This window comes from Buceros rhinoceros, unplaced genomic scaffold, assembly GCF_000710305.1.
Source record: "Buceros rhinoceros silvestris isolate BGI_N320 unplaced genomic scaffold, ASM71030v1 scaffold6310, whole genome shotgun sequence".
NCBI lineage: Eukaryota > Metazoa > Chordata > Aves > Bucerotiformes > Bucerotidae > Buceros > Buceros rhinoceros.
This window is the reverse complement of record NW_010391204.1, coordinates 38,050-59,705: the sequence shown is the minus strand read 5'-3', so window position 1 is coordinate 59,705 and position 21,656 is coordinate 38,050. Positions and strand designations below refer to the sequence as shown.

At 42.3% G+C, this 21,656-nt stretch overlaps 1 protein-coding gene across 1 annotated transcript; it reads right to left on the bottom strand.

Moving 5' to 3' along the window:
- Positions 1 to 7,263: 7,263 nt before the first annotated feature.
- Positions 7,264 to 17,878, bottom strand: LRRC38 (leucine rich repeat containing 38). The gene is made up of 2 exons (XM_010140570.1): positions 17,141 to 17,878; positions 7,264 to 7,517 (listed from the first exon to the last, which is right to left on the bottom strand). Exons 1-2 carry the CDS (start codon positions 17,766 to 17,768, stop codon positions 7,264 to 7,266), a joined length of 882 nt encoding a protein of 293 aa, XP_010138872.1. The 5' UTR covers positions 17,769 to 17,878.
- Between the last annotated feature and the right edge of the window lie 3,778 nt (positions 17,879 to 21,656).

The following is a 21,656-nucleotide window of genomic DNA, read 5'->3' as shown; positions in this document are numbered from 1 at the left end:
GGAATGGGCTTAGAATGACAACTTCTATGTTGCTGCCTGAGCTACGCAAGACTGCAGCCCAGTTTTGGTCAGTGGGGCCAGATCCTTCTTGGACAGAGCAGAGGACAGTACCACTGATACCAGAAAGAATCTGGAAAAGCTGCATGGCCTCTCCAGGCACAGACTGTCTGCAATCTCCACATAATGCCATCTATAAGCCTAACTAAAATTAGCCTTCACTCTCCAATGCAGAAACCAACCTCAGGTCACAAACGTACACAGCGATCACCACTACAAAAGCCCCACACAGAGTCATTTTCTTTTTCTGTATGAAAACAGAGAATAAACATACACACATACACAGCCGTGGAGTTCCCATTGTCCAGGCAGAACTTTCATGAGGTAAGTTAGCATATTACAGTAGGAAAGTTAACAGAATCCAACCAATCTTTACCAGATTAAGGACTGGACCCCAAATAACTGAGTAGTGAAATCAGAATTGAGGCCAATATACAACTACGATTATTTTTGTCAAAGCATTCTTCAGGTTAAACAGAAGGTGATTACTTTGAAGCGCTCGCAGAGTCTCTCAAACCCCACACTACTCAGCCGTGAGTAATCTGCCTCTTGTACACCAACACTGAAGAAATCAGCCTGCAAGAAATACTTTCCTCTGAAGACAATACAAACGTCTCAGCCTAATGCCTTCTGTTCCCTCAAGGAATAATATAAATTAGACCACATTAAATCTGGAGTGATTTCCCTGCCATACAGTATAAAGCTCATGAGTTTATGGCTAGAACACTTTCTGCTTTCATTTAAAATCCTACATTGCAGGGTTTATTTTAATTTGGTTAAAAAAGCCATTCCAGACTGAATAATCCCTAAAGCAGCTTTTTCTTCCAATTTTTCTTTTAAAGAAGATTTTTTTTCCTGAAGATGCGGACAATACATCTAACTTGGCACTCCCACCATCATACTACCCTTGGAAACAATTTACAACTAGATTTTGTGAATTTCTGACCTCAAGTTACTCTAAAGTATTTCTGGAATATATTTATATATCACACCCCCCGTCAAAAATAAGTCACCTATGAAAACACTAGTCAATCTAACTATGCCTCAGTTTCCTCTTTAATGCTGTTTACAATGCATCTGTCTCATCTCTCCGGTTAGCCTTGCATTTTTACAACCACATTTAAATAGAACCTTCCGGAGTTCAGAGCAGTATTTTCCCATCTCCAAGTATGCAGTTCATATCATTAATAAGGGCATCTCTATGCATTTGCCCAATTAACCAAAATGACCTTAGGGGATTTATTCTGGTCATTTCCTCCTGTGACCCAAATTCATATTTGAAGCCAGATCTTCAAAGGATAAACAGTAATACTTTAACCCCCTGCAGATTGTAAACCTAATCTACTCTTAAGAGCAACAGTTTCTCAGTTTGAGAAAAAACCGGTGGGCAAAAATAGACTGCAATTGTTTGTCAAATATGTTCATAGTCATTTCATTCCCTGTTAAATACCACGAAGGCCAAACATTATTTCTACTGCAAAGTCTTTCAGCACTTGCCCTAATTAAAGGGCAAAACCTACACATGACGACACCAAGCCATGCTTCGGAACATCAGCGAGCTGGGCTGTGTCACAGTTAGATTTTAAGCAAAGGTTACAAAGCTGTGAGAATCAATTCTCTATTCTTTTTTGCTCATTCTTCCAGCTAAAGGAGTTCCTGAGGTGGTTTTATAACACCTGTATTTTCTACTTTCCTTAGCTGTGGGTGAGCAGCATGACCAGGAGAAAGAAGAGTCCAAGTCCAATTGCTTATATTCCCATGATGCCAGCTTGGAAGAACAACCTCACCCACTGAAGCAGTTGAAACATATCTCTAGCACCATTGGCTGGATGGGCTTTTTTGACCTCCTCAGTTCCGAGTCGATCAGAGATTTTTGTACGGCCTACTGACATATCACACTGCAGAGTCAAATTAAAGCTTTAAATAGGCAAGCATGCAGTAAACTTCAGAAATCCAATCAACATCAACTTCTGCTTGAAACAGGCTACACTACTTCACACCCCGGTGTGACCTCTGGATCTCACCAGTGCTCACAGAAACTGGTGAAGAAGCAGCTCTGAGATAACAACAATGCTGCTTCAAAGCCAGCTGGACTCTGCTGAACAACTCTGGCCCAAGTGTTTCACTCCTTAGCCGCTGCTCACCTCCCTGCAAACTTTTCACTTCCGGCAAACCAGTAAGAGCCTGCTCTGAAGTGTTTACTCAGATGTTTTTTGACAACCCCCAAAAAACCACATTATGTGCTGCTCACCCAATGTTACATAGTTTCACATGACTTCAGGGAGCTCCAGGTAGGGTGCGAGAGCTGGTGGGAACTGGAGAGACACATCATAATTCACTGTTCTGCTTCGCAGCAGCAGGTCTCCTCTTGCTCTCAGCTGACAATGCAGTAGTTTTTTTTCCTGCTAACTCTTTGCAATCATAGATAGATAGCTGGTCAGCATAAACAAAACTGTGTTTTCCCCCATCTGCTGGTTGGTTATTGCTGGTGGTGGCTTCTATTGTGGTACCACGCGGATAGTACCAAACAGGGATTCTGTTGTTCTAGATACAGCCAAGATAAGAAGATACAGAAACTAAGACACAATGGGGAAGGTGATAGCAAGATGAGAGCAGGAATCTGATTAGAAAACCCAGTATTTGTATTACTATCACTACTATCAGCTATCATTAGATGACACATTTGATGATCATCCAATTCTATGACAAGGTTGTATTGCTCTAATGTTAAATTACAGCATGAAATAAATATTTCTGGTGGCTTATGCATGTTACAGACTGCTTGGCACTCTGAGTCCGGGGCAGATCTCACCAAGAAATTTATTTTCCTAATGTATATTTCTTGTTTCTTTTTGGAAGGAGTATGCAAGTACTTAGCATTTCATCACCTTTGCCACAATGAATCAGAACAACTTACCTCCACAGCAAAGCATCTCGGTTCCCACTAGAGGCTGGTTAAACAGGTTACACAATAAATGACAACAACATTCTCTGAGAGGCACGGTCAGATTCAGAAGCTATCAAAACCCCTGCTCCTTTATCCTGGGGAACATAAGCTGAACTTAAAAATGCACCAGCTAGCAGCTCTGGAAACTAGAGTAAGTTACTCATGCAGCAGGCAGGCAGCACATGCTGAATCTGTAAAAGGTCCTGCACAGAGATGCACCCATGGGTTTGAAAGCAATCACAGAGAAACCTCCCCTAGGGATGAAGGACTGTCTCAGGCTCAGCATCCCCATCAGGCTTCAGCTGTCCACTGAGGCTGTCTACAGGGGTGATAGTTACAGCAAGCTCTAGTATTGATACACACACACCTCCTCCCTACCACACAAGCGTGCACACCCTACCCACATACACAGGTGATTGCACGTGTTTCTTCCCACAGCCGAAAGGCGAGACCATTGTTGGTCACCTCTAAGCACACCAGGCTAAATTTGTCCAAAGGTTCACTCTCTGCTCTCTGAGGTAGGTAAGCAGTATGATCTGCTTTACGAGCTTCCAGAACTATCCCTTCAAGGTGCTTTCCCAATGCATTTCTCCGCTGCTCTAAAAAATGATCCATTAATATTCACATCTGAGTCAATCACAGCAGGACTGAAGCTGCCTCAGAACAATATTGGCTGAGGATGAAATGCTGGCTTCAGGTGATCGGTATTTTAACACGCTGTGGATTAGAGATTTTTTAAAACCAATGCACACACTCTCAAAGAGTCAGACTATCTCAATTATATCATGCAGATTTGCTTTCTTGCACATTTTTTGTATCCTCACACATACCAAAATCCAGCATTTCATCAAGGAGACATATCTGCAGGCAATGAGACAGCTGCTTCCTGGCTCTTTGAGCCTGCGACATTTTATCTGGGTCACACATAGCATCTTTCCTTCCCCCTGAAGCAGGCAAAATGTCTGCTCCTTTCTGACAGCGAGAGATACCACCAGTAAAGCCATTTTAGAAGGAAAATTGTAAATGAGGACAAGCTTTCTATTGCACATTTATAATCGCCTGCAGGCAGTGCTTCTGAGCTGGCTAAATTCAGCTCTTAAACTTGGCACCACTGTAACTTCACTAATCTTAACCGGGGTTACCGCAGCCTGAGAAGGAGAGCAGACTCACTAGATCCCACCCACAGGAGCATCCTCACATGGGAACACTTCCCATGTCCACAAAGCTGGAGACGGGATTACCTCCATGTTACTGCCCTCGTGGGGGTAAAACTGCAACAGTAGTGCAGCTTCCAGGCCACTTTCTGTTCACAATGACATCTGCTTTCCAAGTTTTGCAGAGGGTCATTACGGTTATCACTAGTGCGGGCAATACTCCGATAGGAGAAGATTTTGCTCTGAAGATTACGTAAACGAGAAAAATCCCTCTAAGAACTAAATCCAAGTTCTGTCTCATTTACTAGCAATTAGAATTATGCAAAAATCAATATTAATAGTAGATAACTGCTGATGCTTACAATAAAATTTACTCGCTGGATGAGCTCAATACTTATGAAATATATATTACTTAGTAGGGGAAAATATCATTAAAGTTTATCTCGAAAAAACCATACATTTCAAAGTCAGTTCGATGTGACGGAGTATCCAGAATAGCAGCTTTGTAAATAAAGCTTCACTAAACCTTGCTCTTCACCTCGCACTGGATTATGTGGGTGTCAGCTTGGTCTGTTCCTTGCTGCTCTGAGAGGTGCTAAGTCCCAAATACAATCACTGTTTTCAGGGCTTTGAGTTGAACAAAATGCTACAAAACTATAAATAAATCTAGATCTTCATTTTGAGGCACCACAGTAAGTCGAACCTGCAAGTAAGAGCAGAACCCAGTCAAAATAGTTGAGTTTGAGATGTGACCTATGCAAAATTACAGGATAATGAAACAAACCCATATATTCTTTACTAAAGGAAGGGCAGACATTTGCTGAAATGTTCACTGATGTCTCACTGAAAAGTCTGGTAGGAAAATCCTTTTGCTAATTGGTTGCAGTTTTAAGCCCATACTAAAACTTGCAGACAGAAGTGTGACCCAGTTTCTTGTCCCACAAGTGACCAATTTGCACAGCCCTAAATATAAAAATGTTGATGACGTGTCCATACTTGTGGCAAAGGGAGCGTATTTCAGGAACTGCAGCAGGCAACAAGTTGTGTATTTCCAACCTTATCACAAAACTCTGCTTATGAGAGAATCGGACACAGGTTTTCTCCTTTTTTTCATACCCACATACAAACAAACATGTAAGCCCAAGTTGAGATTATAAATATATTTGTGTTATTTGTAATCATGGCACTACACAGTGAAAGTCATATAATTTTTCTTGAAAGAATCAGAATAGAATAAGACAGTATTGATACAGAATATCATCTCACTGTCCTACTTCTGTTTCAATGTGTTTTCAGAAAATCATCTTAACAGCAGCATTACATCACACTGAATAAGCTGTAGAGCTAACAGACACACTCTTGTCCTGGTTTTGACCTCAGCATCGTGCAAACTCTGGTAGCTGATGGAGTATCTCCACTGATGGCAGCAAAGCCATACTGATGAGACCAGATTAGACCTACTGCATAATATCTGCTCTAGCCTATCACATACAGTCATTATACACAGCCCTGGTGTGTGCCCGCCCACTGCATATCTCAAAAACACTTGAAAAAGGTAAGTAGTTATGACCTGCGTTTTATAGGTAGTGAAACCGAGGCACAGACAGAGAGCAACTTGCTGAAGGTCTTCTGGCTGATCACTGTCGGATGGGGACAACACCCAGGAGCGCTGGGTCCTCATCTCATGCCCTGTCTATCAGCCCTCAGTGCACACAGTGTGCATTGTAATTCACTCCTGTCTGCCTGAACAATTAGCACAACAGATACAAGAGATTTGGAACCATTCATATGAATTGAGCAAGGCATATATTTTAACCAAAGAGTGTTTTTTTAAGAGCTAATAGCATGTACAGTGGTTACACAGATGCTACTTTTTATCAGATCTAAGTCTTTTATACTAGCATACAGTCTTTAGATTTTATTACTATGTCACTCATTACTTTAAGCCCTCACAGCTACTCTAGATATTTTAAATAGAGCTTTAAAAAAATATTTCCATTACAAATATTTTAAAAATATACTTATCCTAAAAAGCTGTCCAGCACTATTCCAAAAATCTCTTGTAATAAATGTCTTTTTTATTTGTAACAAAAATATCTACCATTATATAGAAGAGTTCAAGTTTTGACAAATCTATAACACAGTCAGAAACATTTTGGGCCAGATTCCACTCTTGTTTATACAGATGCCAATTTCGATCACGGTGCTCACTCCAGTTGCATTACTCTAGTATAATCAGGAGGAGAATATAGTCCTTAGTGTTTTAAAATAACTAAAGGGACTGGATACCACACAGTTACTTGTGCCTAGCATTAGAGAAGGGAAATCCTTTACTTCCTTGCATCTAAAAATGCAAAACCTTGTTATATTTAGTATTTGTGCCATGACCAAATTGGTGCCAGGCAGCTGCAGTGGATGACTCAGACCTAGAATCGTATTCGTTATAGAAACGGTTTCTTTTGGCTGAAGGATGCCTGCAACTGCTGTCATTAAATGGAGGGTGAAGCTTTGCAGAGAACATTTGGAGAGAGAAAATGCCAACCTTCCTATAATGTAGAATACAATTCTAGGAATAATTTTAATTGCATTTTATAACTTACAAAGTTGTGAGCTTAATAGAACCACCCACTACTTAGATCTAGGAAAGACACTATTTTAAATCGCTTCCGTACTGTCCAGCTGAAACGCCTCCATCTAGCCCGTCCTTCTCACAGTGCATTTAGAACAAGCTATTAAGCACTTACAGGAATCTGCATCTCATCGGAAATACAATCTGGAAGCTGTGAATTAGTCTTTTAAAACACTGGAACTTTATTTTTTGCCTTTCCCCCTTTTTCCTCCAATCTTCAAATTTCAATGTAGTGTTTAAGGATGATAGAAATTAACCCAGTCTCACTGCATCAGGTCCCACATATAAGCAAAGTGAACAGTCGCCGATGCAAGCTGCAGTTCCTACCTGTGACTCATGAGATTAGCAGAGATCCTACACACTGTGATTTCAGGTAATTCACGTTTAAAGCTTTTACTCTACTTGTTTGCTTCCTAGACTTTGGCTGATGATTTTGTAACTTATAAACCAAGAAAATTTAAATATGTAGACTAAGTTCAGTCCTCACTGTTGTCTTCATCATCATCGTCATCTTTACTGGGAGCACATCTTTGGAAGCAGTGTACTAGAGTTGCTAAGAAGAAGCTTGATAGAATAGCAGCAATGGAGACTGCGACTCCAGAGAAGATGATGATAAAAAGGTCCGTCAATGACAAGCTAAATTTGCATTCACTAAAGCTGACCTCAGATAATTCATTCAGAAAGATTCTTCTATTTTCTACAGGCAGGGAACACTGAATTTCATGGAGACCTGCAAAGAAGAGGAAAGGGAAACAAATCAGTGGAACATTGATGAATCTTTCTCTTGCTCCAGTCAGAGATTGAATGGCTAAAAGTTTTAGTGGTAATTTTAGGGTTTTGTACAAAATTCAGGAAGCAATCGAACAAAATCTGTCACTACCCAACAGCCGTTACATAATCCCCTTGAATGACTCCTGGAAATGAAGTGATTTCACCCTCAGTCTCCCAGGAGGTCAGGTATGATCTGGGAGCATGGATTTCAAGGATTTTAAAAAGTGAATGTCAGATATTGGACTCATCTAAGTCTGGAGACATGAAACGCTTCCCAGCTACTCCATCTGAACACAAATTCTGACTCCAAAACAGGGCAACAGGGATACTAAAGTTCCTTCCACTCCTCGGGGCCTTCTACACTACTTTTCCCCCACGTAGTTCCCAAAGTGCAGTTATCTTTTTCTTCTGGTCAAAGCCAACAGGGTTAATGGATGCTTCTTTGTCTATGCACTGCTTTGCCTCTTTCTCTGTCACACAGACTGGCAGATACTAGTCCTCATGCATTACTGAAGAACGCCTAGAGCTGGGTTCTTTCATAGCGAAAACAAAAATAAAACCCCACACATTTAAAAAACGGTGAGTGTAGATTGATACTGGGCAGTAAAAGCATACAATTCACTGCACACCCCCAACTCCTGCTCCATTCACAGCTGAGGAAAATCATGTAGAAACAGCCAGAAAATGAATGTGACATCACAAATCCATTTGAAGAATGGATTTGCTAACAGGAAGAGATCATTGCGGTATTTTGGCAGAAAACCCTGGTCCAAGTGAATATGGCACCTAACCAAATTCTACTTCACTTGTAGCAAGCACAAGAACTGGTGTTTCTGAAAAACAAGCCACTGTAATAGCTGCTGTGACCTGCTGAGAACTGCAGATTTCATAGCAGCTCAGCCATGCTCGCAGTGTGTCTAAAGGAGGAGGGCACAAACAATTCCATGTTTTCTATTTCTATTTGAGCAACTGCAAAACAAATTCTCTGGTGTCCTCACCTGCCAGCTTTTAAAATGACCTCTGTGCTGGAGCAGCCTTGATGAGCTGGAGCACCGGATCTAAGCTTCCATGAGGAAGGAAGCAGAAAGAATGTATTAGGGAAAAAGAGGAAAGTTGAATCCAAAACGAAGCTATTGTTCTAAGCCGTTCTACATCCTACAGCCCTCATCCCTAGAAATAATATGGTAGTATTTGCTCAGGATCCTAGAGATTGAAAAGAGTCCAATTCATCACCGTTATCACCAGCAGTTTTGTCATGGATCAAGACCGAGCCCCTATTCCTGTTTCCCAGATGCTTTCACCTAGCAGCACAACACACAGAATACAGAGAGAAAAGAATCTGCAACATACCACATTGCTTAGGAGGTATTTCTTGCTCTGAGAATCAGTGTACTTACAACAATATTGAGTCTGATTGTACAATAACAAGAAATGAAAAAGCTCTTCACACAGACATGGGAACCGGAGTCTAGGTCACTGTCTCAAGCCAAATAGATGAGATGGGAATTCTCTCCTCGCTTTATTCTGTGACACTCCAATGTGGTAGATTAGCCCCAGGTTTTTACAGAATTTAGTCATTGAGAATAATAGATGTCAATAAGCAAAATACAGCATCATAAGCCAGGGGCCAGTGTAGAGGCCTGGCTAGCTCCCAGCTATCCTTTCAGCCACCCTCTGTATGGAACATCTTTCCAATAAAACTGGAATGAACTGACCTCTCCCACCCAGGCACAAGGCCAGCTGCCAAAATTGTGCTGGAAGCACCCTAGGACTACAGTGCCAGTGTCAGAGGAACAGGGGAACATTCACGCGTCAATCTCGTTCAGTTTTTCTGTGCTGTGTCATGACAGCAAAACTCAATAGAGTTAACAGAAGCTTTTCCTTTGACTTCAAAGACAATTTGGACCTCACTGTTCATCTAGAACAGTAGTAAGATAGCAGCTGTATCTCTGGTGGTACAAGGAATTTCTCCTCCCAAAGCCAATGCAGTGGACATTGCACCAGAGCTCCTGGCTGCTTCCCTGAAAACGTCATAATCAGAGGGTAACTTGCACGCCTGCTTAGATGACATATGAACAATACCATTTCACCACCTGCTTCCTTCCACAGCAGTATGTTACTTTCCTTACAGCAGGTTCTCCTTATAACACAAGAATCCAGCGTGTGTGGAGAAGGGACGTTCTGTATTCCCCTGTCCTATCGCATTCACGCCTAGCAACAGAGCCAAACTTGTTCCTTGCTTGTGCAAGAAGTAATCCCAGCTCATCATACCCCCTCTGCATGAACAATTAACAAAGCCTGGCTTCTATAAAGTGATCAGTATTAATACAAGGTGTGGGGTTTTTTTCCTCTGAGTGATTCCATTGCATATAGACTGGCTCGAATTACCTTCCCCACACACAATACTTCCAGAGGACAGGAGAGTGCCAGCTAACCTCAGTGCTCTACTTCCACACACGACAACAGTATTATTTTAATTGTTTGGGGGTTTTTTGTGTGTGTGTGGTTTTTTTGGTTGTTGGTTTTGGGTTTTTTTATCCTATAGAACCTGTTCAAATTTATTCTGTTAAAACACAAGCCAGTCTTCTTGTAAAGCATATCTCAAGTTTGATATTTAGTGCTTTGCTGCAGCAAGAAAACCTTTGATGATAGTTATGTATCTCTCATTGCTCCCACAACATATTCAAAGAGTTGCTTCTTCATACCAAACCTGCAAGTGAAATAACAAATGTGAGTTATAAATATATAGCTTAGGTTATTTTGGTCAGGGGCATCACATTATCTGCGATAACTCCAGCTGTCCCAAGGACAGCACTTTCTGCTGCGTCATCTGAAAAAGCAGATGTACTACACTGGCAGGCTGTAATGTGGTGCTTGCTTTGAAGAAGGGAATGCTTTGAAGTCCAAGTCAAGGGACAGGTGCTAGATGCTACATAGGCTTGACTCAAGATTAAAATAAAACAGTAAGATGAAAGTAGAGGTCTGTACCCTGAGGTATAGGTTGTCTAAGAAACATGGGAAGTGTGAAAATGCTACAATTCTAGAACTAGAATTCCTGTTAAAAGGAGAAGTATGTTTTTAAAAAGAAAAGATACATGTGTTTACAGGAGTCAACACCTGAACATAGAATTTAACATTAGATGACCACATCTGCAAACACTGTCCTCACATTTTCAAGTCTATGAAAGATGGAAGTGCTCCAGAAACCCTCAAGATGGAAGAAAGAGTAAAAAGCCAGCGGCAGTCAGATCACAACTAGGATATCCAATCATGTATTTATATATATGTCTATATAGAAGCAGATTTGATGTGCTTGTTAAGGAGTCTAATTTGTGTCAGGAGTTTGTGCTTGAACAGAGTAAAAGCTGCTGAATGTGTGAAATGTCTTAAGCTTTTAATTCCTTTAAAAGAAATGGGATATTTTGTTCTGTACTAGGATGTGCCAGCATGTGCAGGATGCTTGGGAAGAAGCGACTGCTGTAATGGACGGAACAGCCTGTCCTTTTGAGCTGAAGCTTGCTTTGGTTCTAATTAGTACACGAAGTTAAGGCAGTCTTCTCTACACAGAGATGAATAAGTAGGTACTGATTAGTGGTAGGTGCTGAATACTCATTAGTGGTAAGTCAAGAGGACTTAAAATGCCCACTTGTTTCACTGGCTTTTAGTTAGGTTAGAAGGTCAGAGGAACCCTGTCCTCTCATGTAATTCTGATACTTTGTTTTGAAGACAATGTTTAACATTTTTAGTGAGCACAGGGCTACTATAAAAGCCTGGACTAATCAAGACATTTTTATTTACAGAGTAAGTTTAGTAATAGGTCTTAGATTGGAATAGGATTGTAGAAAGAGCCTGAGAAGTAAAGGACGATCAGCTCACGGCACAGCTTTTTTGACCAGGCTTACAAAAACCATCCCGTTGTTCTCACTACACGGATTCCCTTCTGACTCTCATGACTGATTTTAGCACGGCTTTCAGTCCAGTTTCCTGCTCCAGAAGGGTGCTTTCAGTCTCATTTTTTTCCTGCCTCCTCTCATTACCATCTTTCTACTCTTTCACACAGGCAGTCTTTACCTGGAAACACACCACTTCAAACCATCCCTATCCACCCACACTGAGGAGGTACTAGCGAGCGAAGTCTTGAAAGTAGCTAAATAGCATCTGTATCAGTACTGGCACTAAGCCCCCTTTGGGTACCTTAAAAATACTGTCTTGTGCCCAGCTTTCCAAATGAAGAAGAAAACACAGTCCTAGCTACAGCCTTTGTATTGTGACATGAGATTTGCTGCAACTTCCAGTAAAGATCAACCAAACCTGGCTTTAGGTTTGGACACAGTTCTGCAAGTGCAACTAGTTCTGTCTTCAGGCTTCTTTTACGAGTGGCGTGAACACAAATTTCCTGCCACTTCCAGTAAAGATCAACCAAACCTGGCTTTAGGTTTGGACACAGTTCTGCAAGTGCAACTAGTTCTGTCTTCAGGCTTCTTTTACGAGTGGCGTGAACACAAACATGAGTATTCAGGATGGTGCACTGACACTGTGCCAGCTAATCCCCTCTGTAACAGGGAAGTGTGACACTGAACACTGATCCTCACTTTAATTTCAAACACTCCGAATGTCTATTTCCTTTATCACACAGGCAGCACAAATCTATTTTGAATTCTGTCACTGGCCAATTCTGACGGTATTTTTCAAGTCTTTTGGGAATTATCAGTATATCCAGGATACCCATAAAAATGCTCAGTCTAAACCTTATCAAACTGCTAAAAGTCTAACACTGTTTTAGAGCACATCAATATATTTCATTCTTGCAATGGATAGTGGGGAACTTAAATAGAGTATGTATTAAACACAAGAGGTTGAGAAAACACCATTGCACCTAGCACAAAGCAGACACTTTCTTGCAATCCCAGAAACTCCTCACAACTTCCCCAAAAGGTTTTTCCCAAAGATAATAAGAAAGAGAAAAAAGCAAAATGAGAGCAAGATGACAAAGGAGACACTGCAGTCACACTCCAAGAAATACTTAAACTCTATGCAAAAGTAATGTTGAAATTGCATTAGTCATTAGCAAACAAGGTCACAGGCACAGCTGCCCAAAGCACATCCTCAAGAAGTAAAAATCAGGAGCAAAGATCTCTACAGAGCACTTCAGTGCAGCCGCTGCAGACCACTCGTATTTGTTACACGCGTTATCTGAATCCAATCCCTTTATTAACAAGAGATCTCAGAGGGGTTCCAGAACAGTCTTTCACAGTGCTATGCGCTACTTCAAAACAGCACCTTTCAAAGATTGACTCCATCAAAGCCATTCGTATTCAAACACTGAAATGGAAGCGTTCACAAACCTTAGTTCTGTAGGTCATGTGCACCAGCAACCACCTTTTGCTGGATGAGCCCTGAGTTTCAAACAGAATTTGTTGTTCTGAGAATCTGCATTGCCCCCCACCCCAGGAGCAGAACTTTGTGACAGTCTTTACAGTTTTCTATTTCCAAAACCTCACCCAATATTCTTAATCTCCATGTTTTTCCTAATGGGAAGCTTTTAATTCAAATCATTGGCTGCCATGCTGCTGTTCAGACAAAAATCAAACACCCTTCTACAGAAAACCTGAAGTTTTATAACTCAACCATTCTGAACCATAGGGAACACTTCTCTAGAAACAAGAAAAACTTATATATTCTCCACTTACTACCTTTCCACTAATCTTCACAGTTCCTTTGTCTACTTTGCAGAACACTAATCTGTTTTTAATCAACTAATAACCAAATGAAAGGGGGAAAAATGTCATTTGGTTTGAGTATATGAAAATACTGGCTTTAGTATTTTATTTAATATTTTAATCTCTTTACAATTATAAAAACGTTTGCAGTTTTGAAGTGCTGAGTTTAACTGCAAAACTTCTAGTGCAGTCTCTTTCACAGGACTGCCTGCAAATCTGCTGTGTGAGAGTATTCACTTACTGCCAGGTAAGCCAGTTAATTTAGGTTAAATGAATAAATGCTGGAATCTGTGAAATGACTCAAATCCCAGCTGTTTGTGTGAAGCGACAAGTGAGATGTGCAAAGGCAGCTCAGCTGGGAAGAGGCTTTACCGTCAGACAGGTCAGCATAAGTTATAACTTCACAAGCTGTCTCTGGTAGCATGCCAGAAAGAAAATAGAACTGGCTTTTGCAAAACTAATGAGCTGAAGTATGGCTTTTGGTCAGACCACCGAGTTCTCCAGATGCCTTACACAAGTAGGCATCTTCAGGATCAATTAATGGACCCCAATTTTTAAATCAACTTGGTATTTCTTTTGCACAAAGCAAGGGTGTCTTTGACTAAGGTGCCATTTTACTGCAGCGATAAAATTAGGCGGAGCAGTGGCTGGGCTAAGTAAATAGTTAACAGTTTGAGTGATTTCTCTTAGACACGTAGACAGGGCACATTAAACTATTCCTTTAAACTATTCCTCACATTAAAGTGAGGAATCAAAATGAATGCCCAGCATCTGAATCTGTCAGTGTACTTCCCCAGCATTTACCTCCAGTTTATCGATACCAGTTCTGAACCCTGAGGGACTGGTGTGTTCACTTGCCTACGGCAGCCCAGGATCCTCGTCCATTCACAGGCTGTTTAGAACACGTTGCTTTTCTGCTTTGGCATATCCTGTCTTGTCTAACCCACTCAGAAGCATCCCAAACCAGCATAAGAAACACGACACTGTTGGGAGCCTTTAGTTTCTTTACACTGCTTTGTACTCTTCGTGAAAGGAGATCAGAGATGCAAGCTGATTGTCATTCGCCCTTCCATGCTGCTTCCCTTCTCAGTAAATCCAGGTTACAAAGGCTGCCATTTAAAGGCTGGGCAACTTCAATCTGTCGTGGAGCCGTTCTGCACTGCTAATCACAGTTTATTCCTAAAGAGAACCAAGAGAAGAAAAACACCAGGCAACTCCTTTCTCCTTCCTGCTGTTTCCCATTTATATAGGCCATGCAATGCAAATGCTGGAGCTGCTGCAGAATTACAAAGGCAAAGCATGTGTCCAAGATAACTAAGCTCTTCTCCTGGGCCCTGAAAATGTATCCCTCTTTCTTTTGCTGTACTTTCAGACCTAATGCCTCCTGCCCTACTTATCTTGATGTGTCTGCTGCAAGAACAGTTCTGCCTCCAGCCTTTAAGGGAGTTCGGACGCTCAGTCTTTCGGTGAGTGGCTCTTCCCACCCTTCTCAGGAAAGGCCGGGCAAATGTGGCTTTGGACAAGTACAACCGGACAAGTATAACCAGACAAGTAACACTAATGTGATTAGTTCCTAATGGGTATCATTTTGTGGCATCACTAAAAGGTGGATATAAAATGCAATCAAGTTATAACTCAGAATTAGTTTTATACTGACATTCCAAAAGCTGTTTTGAAAGGCACTTTATTTTGGCCATATGGTTGTAAAATGTCACTGAGACAGTCCTTCCTTTTTGGGTTTAATTTTGCCCTCACCTCCATGAATAATGCTTTGCTAGTTTATCAAAGGAGACAGCCAGTATTTGTGTGGCAGCAGCTCACGAGCAGCAACGAAAACGCTGACCTCGCACGCTTTTCTGCATACACACACTGAATCTCACTGATGTGACTGGCTGTGAAGATACCAGCGGACTTGCTCCTGGAAACAAATGCAAATAATTTGCTCAGGCCATGTCACAGGGACAGCTCTGATAAAACCAACCCTTTGAATATTTGTTCCTTCCCTCCCTGAATTCCCAAATAAAATTACACTGAAAGGTTGGAAGATTCAGACGAGCTAGGAATTTTTTAGTTATGTAGCTGAAAATTGCAGATGAAAGTGCGGTGAGAAAGCATCGCTAGGCTTGTAAGACACTGGGGAACACTGCCAATAGTATAGGAAAGCTCCATCACTTGAAATTTCCAGATGTAAGTTCAGCTACTCTTTAAAACACTGACGGAGTGGAAAAGTGATTGCAGAACAGTTTGGGTTGGAAGGGGCCTTAAAGATCATCTACTTCCAACCTCCTTGCCATGGGCAGTGACACCTTCCACTAGGTCAAGTTGCCCAAAGCCTCGTCCAACCTGGCCTTGAACACTTGCAGGGCATATACCACCTCTCTGGGCAGCCTGTGCCAGTGCCTCACCACCCTCCCAGTGACAATGGCTGAGCAGACCTCAAACTGAACAGACTCAGTCTGGGTAAAGGGGAAGGAATTGTAAGTTCATTAAAAGAGATGGAAAGCACAGGGAAAGTGGAAGGATAATTAGCGTGAGATGGGCAAATACGTCTTCCAAATAGAGTAAACTTTAGCTAAAGCGTGAGGGGAGGTGGGAGAACAGGCCCAGGTTTGGTTTATAAGGAGTCACAATGAAAGTTTCAAGGAAAAACTCCACACTTTTCCCTCCAATGGCTTCTTAAAACAGCTCGTTTACAGCTAAGATTATTTAGGGCAACCTAGATGAGTATATTAAAAAACTGCTACCCAGGGTCACGAGCAGAGGAAGAACTTGAGTAAGTGACTACAGACTGATAATCAAGAAAGAAGAGGAAAGGCCACTGAAGTTTATAGTCTCCCTGTTTTTCTCCTTTTCTGTCTGAATTCAAAGAAACAGTTAATTGACCTCCACCCGTTCTCCTGGGCTCTTCATCAGCCTTTTAGCTCTCACCATCTTCTGCACAGACATCCCCCCTCAGACAGAGCCCAGACACCAGTGATTTCACCTCAGGTAGTACTTGCATATCCTCCCCAGCCCTTACAAAGTTCTGCTCTGAGCAGTTGGGCAGCTCAGTGACATGAGCTGATGCCCTAGTGCTTGTTGGGAGGCACGAACTGCAAGATTGTCTCCTGCTAAGGCTGGATGGAGAGGGGCTTTGCGGTCAGGTGGGAAGCTTGAAAAAGAGTCCGGACTCCCTATACAGGGCAGTCCTCTCCTCCTCTCCATGCTTTTCTGAAAATTACTGGCGCAAACACCAGAACTGTGTGTCCTGCATCTTGGTGTGTTCCAGAGCCATTTCAAGTGTATCTAATACTGGAAGCAGTGCTATTTTAACGAAAAGAGTCAAAATAAAGCTACTGAAGAGAGCCTCAGAGTATCACAACAAAATGCTTCCAGGAAAGGTCTGACAATCACAGTTGCATAAAATAGGGATTTAACTCTTTTGTAGCAGCTTTATAGCTGATGAGTAAAAGGAGAGAAAAATCAGTTCTAAGGGGATGGTACAGAATATTTAGCTGCTCAAAGGGCTTACTATAGAAAATATATTTACCAGACAAAAATGCAGTCTGGAAGAGAATGAGCTCTGGGCTGAATGAATTTGAAAAGCTCCTTTCACTGCCTTTATAAGTTCAGTCTATAAATCAAAATTACTAGGGCTTAATTTTTAAATTTTATTTCTTAACTGGGAGGAGGAACCTGCTGCTAAAAAGGAGCCAGCATGGTTTTAACGGACCCATTTGTTGAAAGCATGCACTTACAATTTGACCGAAAAGCTGTTTGGGTCACTGCAGGCAGCACACAGACAATTTGACAAAGAACCCTCCTTCCCTCCAAGACACAGACAGACAAACAGACATACTGCGCTGTCAGGCACCGAGGTTACCTTTCTGGAGCTTAGACGCATTGTCCTGTATCCAGCTGAAAAGATTGGCAAAGTCACAGTCACAGACCCAAGGGTTGCCCTCTAAGCGTATCGTCCGCAGGGAGGGAAGCGCTTCTAGGGCTGCCACATTCAAGCTCTGTAAGTTATTGTCATTCAATTCTAACACTTGGAGCTGTTCCAGGTTCTCAAAAGCAGCCTCATCCACATCCACCAGGTTATTGTTTCCAAGGCTCAATTTTATCAGTTTTTCTGCTGATTTGAATATCCCAGCATCAAGCTGTGTTAAGTTATTGTAGCTTAAGTCTAAATACACCAGTTTGGTAGAACTGCTAAAAGTGCCCTCTTCTAAAGAGGTGAGGGAATTGTTCCTGAAGTCCAAATAGACTAGATCTCCATAAAATATAAAGAAATCAGCTGGTATCGCCTGAATGTTGTTATCAGCTATAAGAAGTTTCCGAACATCCAGTGGAAATGGATTAGGAACACTCGGGAGTCCTTGATCCCGGCAATCTATGGTGTGGTAGTCCATACAGCTACAGACAGCAGGGCAAAAATGACCCACGGGCAAGAAAAGCAGGCAGGCAAAGACAGAAGAAGGCAGAAGGCAGAAAGGAAAGCATGGCCACATCGTCAAGGATTGGAAAGCTGTGATGAGCACCACTTCTAAGAGAAAGACATTTTGCTCAGCTGAGCAGCAGTGCCTGGTACTTGTGTGTGTGTGTGTGATTGTATCCAGGAGATCACATATCATCACAGATCCGATAGCAGCCGGCTGGGGAGGGGGAGGGAGAGTGACTGAAGGGAGGAGGGAGGGAGGCAAATGTGAGGATTTACACTGTCAGAATATTCTAATGCTGTACAGTGCAAGGGAAGGCGATGATTGGGTGAACGGAGGATCTTTCAAAGGACTCCCTTGCTTTCGTGAGCTAAAAAAAGCTGAAAGCCTGTTTGCATATTCGCTGGATATTCCAGCGAACAGGAAAAATCACACCTGATCCTGTGACTCTGACAGCAACAGCTCATCCTTAAGCAGCCCTTCAGGTAACAAACCCCGATGGAATCACTTATTTTGTTTCTCACAGGAGCCTACATCAAGGTGACCAGTACCCTACAGAAATGCAAGTCAGGGTCAGGGAAGCGTCCTGGTTGCCTGCTAAGGACTGTGTTCTGTTTCTCTGTAAAAAAGGGAGAGAAGAGCAGCAAGGTGGGGGGGGTGGGGAGTGGTGAGCCCAACGAGAAGGAGCACTGACTTCTGCCGTTTCTGGATGCCCTCTCAGCTTTTAAAGCCAGCGTGGTAACATTACTTAAACGACTCATCATCTTTTAACCAAGAAGTATAACCTAGTGTAGCAACACGGAATGTGGTCTCAAGAGTAAGGGGGGTTTCCTTCCTGCTTTAGTGATTATAAAGTAGCTGTTCTGGTATGGCATCAGTAATATCTGTTGGGCCACACAAAAGTGCAAAATGTGGATCAAATCTTTGGCTAGTTAAAACTGAACAGATTTTCTTCATTTTCAGAGGGCTGAAATACTTGACAATCAAGCTGTCTCCCGTGAGAGAGTAGAGATGATGTTGCAACAAGGCATCTGTGTTTTTGACATCCCCAAATCCACACCCAGAAAGGCAAGTCCTCTGCCAGCTGCAAGCTTAACTTTTAACTCCATCCCTCCCTCTTTAAACATGTTGCATAAGCAGACAGAAATGGGACTCCAGTGCTTGGGCCACACCAAGATTTGTCTAAAGAGACAGACTGTATTTGGGTCCATGTGTCCTGAAGATGAGAGCACAGACCTTTGGAAAGCTCATTCCTAGGTCACAGAGAGGCCAGTAATCTCAATTTAAGGTTACATTTCATAACTGAATTCAGAGTATCTTTCATCCAGGACGGTGTACAAAAGGTTCCCCCTAAGATAGTCTATCCTCCAAGATGCCTGCACTTAAACTCAGATAGTGAAACCTGTGTCATCAACCTCTCCTCTGAACTGCTGGGAGGGAACGAGAAGGGAGACAGACTGTTCTCAATAGAGCCCACTGACAGAAAAAGGGGCTATGGGCACAGATTAAAAACATCTGAACACAAGAAAGCGCTTCTTTTACTGTGAAGCTGGTCAGAGAGTGGAACAGGTTGCCCAGAAAGGTTGTGGAGTCTCCACCTGCCAAGATTTTCAAAACCCAGCTGGAGAGGACATTGGGAAAGTCGTTCTGCCTGCCTGCGCAGGGGGACTGGACAAGACGCTTTCTGGAGGTCTCTTCCAACCTCAGCAATTCTGTGAACTGCTGTTCGGAACGGAACATGCCAGGAAGGGTTATACCTTTGAACACCACTCACATTTTGCAACACACCTTGTTTCTAATTCATAGGTCTCTTAGCTAAGGCACCTCCAGCCAGCCTCTAGATCCCTCCCATAAACACGTATCTGGCTCAAGGCGTCTTTCATGTCTTAAATTGCTTTTAAAACACTGCCCAGAAGGCAATGGGCACAGCTGCCTCTATAAACCATCAGGACAAAGCCCAGTAAATTCCTGAGATGGTTATTTAAAATATTTCCCTTTACAGAGGAAGCACAAGTTTGATAGGCCACCTCTGAATAAAAAACCCACACATGCAAAATGACTCTGGCAATCAGGAGTCAATGAATCAGCTTCAACAAGTAACTGCAACTGGTGTTTCTTATGGAGAATTGATGCTTTGTAAACTTTTAAGGCTGTACATTGCAAACACTTGCTCTGCTGTAATTTACTGGGTTTTCTGCCCCTAATTCAATTAAGGCTTTAGGTCAGAGATAAAGCTGTTCCTACCACAGAAAAGCAGAACTGACTTGGTATCTTGTAGCAATGACTTCATATGTCAAGATCTACCTCTCCATCTAGTGAAGTTATCAATACACAGGACTTAAGGATCTCTATGGCTCCTCCCCCTTTTTCTATCAAGTGTGCAGAATCAGACTGGCATTTTCTTCCCAAAGATGCCTCAGCGTTGTTATGCCTGTTTCACAGATGGGAGACTACAGACAATAAGGCACAATTTGTGAGAGATCCAAGAACATGTTAGTTGCAGGGGAAGGAACAGGACTTCAGTTCTCTGAAAATTCCACCCCCTTGCTAGAACTACTTCTCCTTTCTGCAAGCAGCAGACATTCCATTTGCTCAGCTGCTCACCTGTGTTCTTTACACATTAACTGCTGCAGGGAAAGTGCCGTAAGCAACGCTATCTTCACAGCTTATTCTGTACGCTCGTAAGTGGTGTGCAATGTGGAGCTTTCCTGTCTGAGATGTTTGCAAAGGGGTTGGCAGGATACTAGATGTTGCTCTTAAGGTCAGGATGTTTAGGGACAGGTATCCTGGAGGTTTGTCCATCAGCCCTGCTCCCACAGCATCCAGGCAGACAGAGTTTCCCTGCTCACATGTAACAGCATTGATCTTCAGCTACACCAGGCCACCTGCCATGCTCTGACACCTTTCTCTTGCTGCCTTAGATTTCAGAGTTTCTTCCTGACCTGTCTTTCTCTGTATAATGTTTCCTGTTTCATTTTGGCTTTATTCATTCGTTAGCTACCGCTTGTTTCTGTACATCTGTTGCCCTTGCAGCATAGAAATTCTCTTGAATCTTTCTGAAGCTTCATTGACTTGCCAGACATTTCAGGACATTTTGGATAGAAAGCTTTGCAGAGTCGTCGTCTTGCTATCTAATAAGATATTAAAGCTTTACTACTTTAATCTTTTATTTGCATCAGTCAGTTACAGTAACCTGTACCACTAGAGAAGGGGTTCAGCTAAGGGCACAGCACCCTCTTGTGCCCTGCAGGACAGCGCTCACCCACAGCCATTCTTCCCACAAGCTATTAGCAAGTTTTACCATACCCAGTTTACCTGTACTCTGAGCTTCACTTCCTCTTCCAGTGGCCTGTTAAAGAAACCTCACTCCGTGCAAGAAAATAAAAGACATAACCGTGGTGGTGTTCTTAGGTGCTGGCTTTAGAGTGGTGCACAGTAAGACAGCAGAGGTGTCACAGAGCATAGTCTAATGCATAGACCCGAGAAGAGAAGCAAATGCAAAGAGCAAGAAAAGCTTCTAATTCCCTGACTGCACCAAGTCAGAGGAGCCAAATTACAAACCTACTGCATGCTGCTGCACCTGCCATGTGAAGCTCATTCCAGCTGCACAGCCTGTCATACCTTTGGGCTAGTCCTTACAGTAACAAGGACACTAAACCACAGATTCACAATCACCTACTGGATTTTTTTTTTTTTTTAGGAGATTTTAAAGTACATCACAACAAATAATACAGATCAGGGCTTTGGCTTCAACTGACACTAGGTACAAAATTGCTCCAGTGGGTACTCTCAGAAATAAGGATTTGTCGATAATCTATGCTTCTTCATTACTCCCAAGCAGAGCCCTCAGAGCTTTCTCACCCATTATCCAAAAATACTTTCACTACTAAATTTTAGGTCATACCGTTTTGAAAAAGCACAAGCTTCCCAACTGGAAATTGATGCCACCCCCCCCCCCCC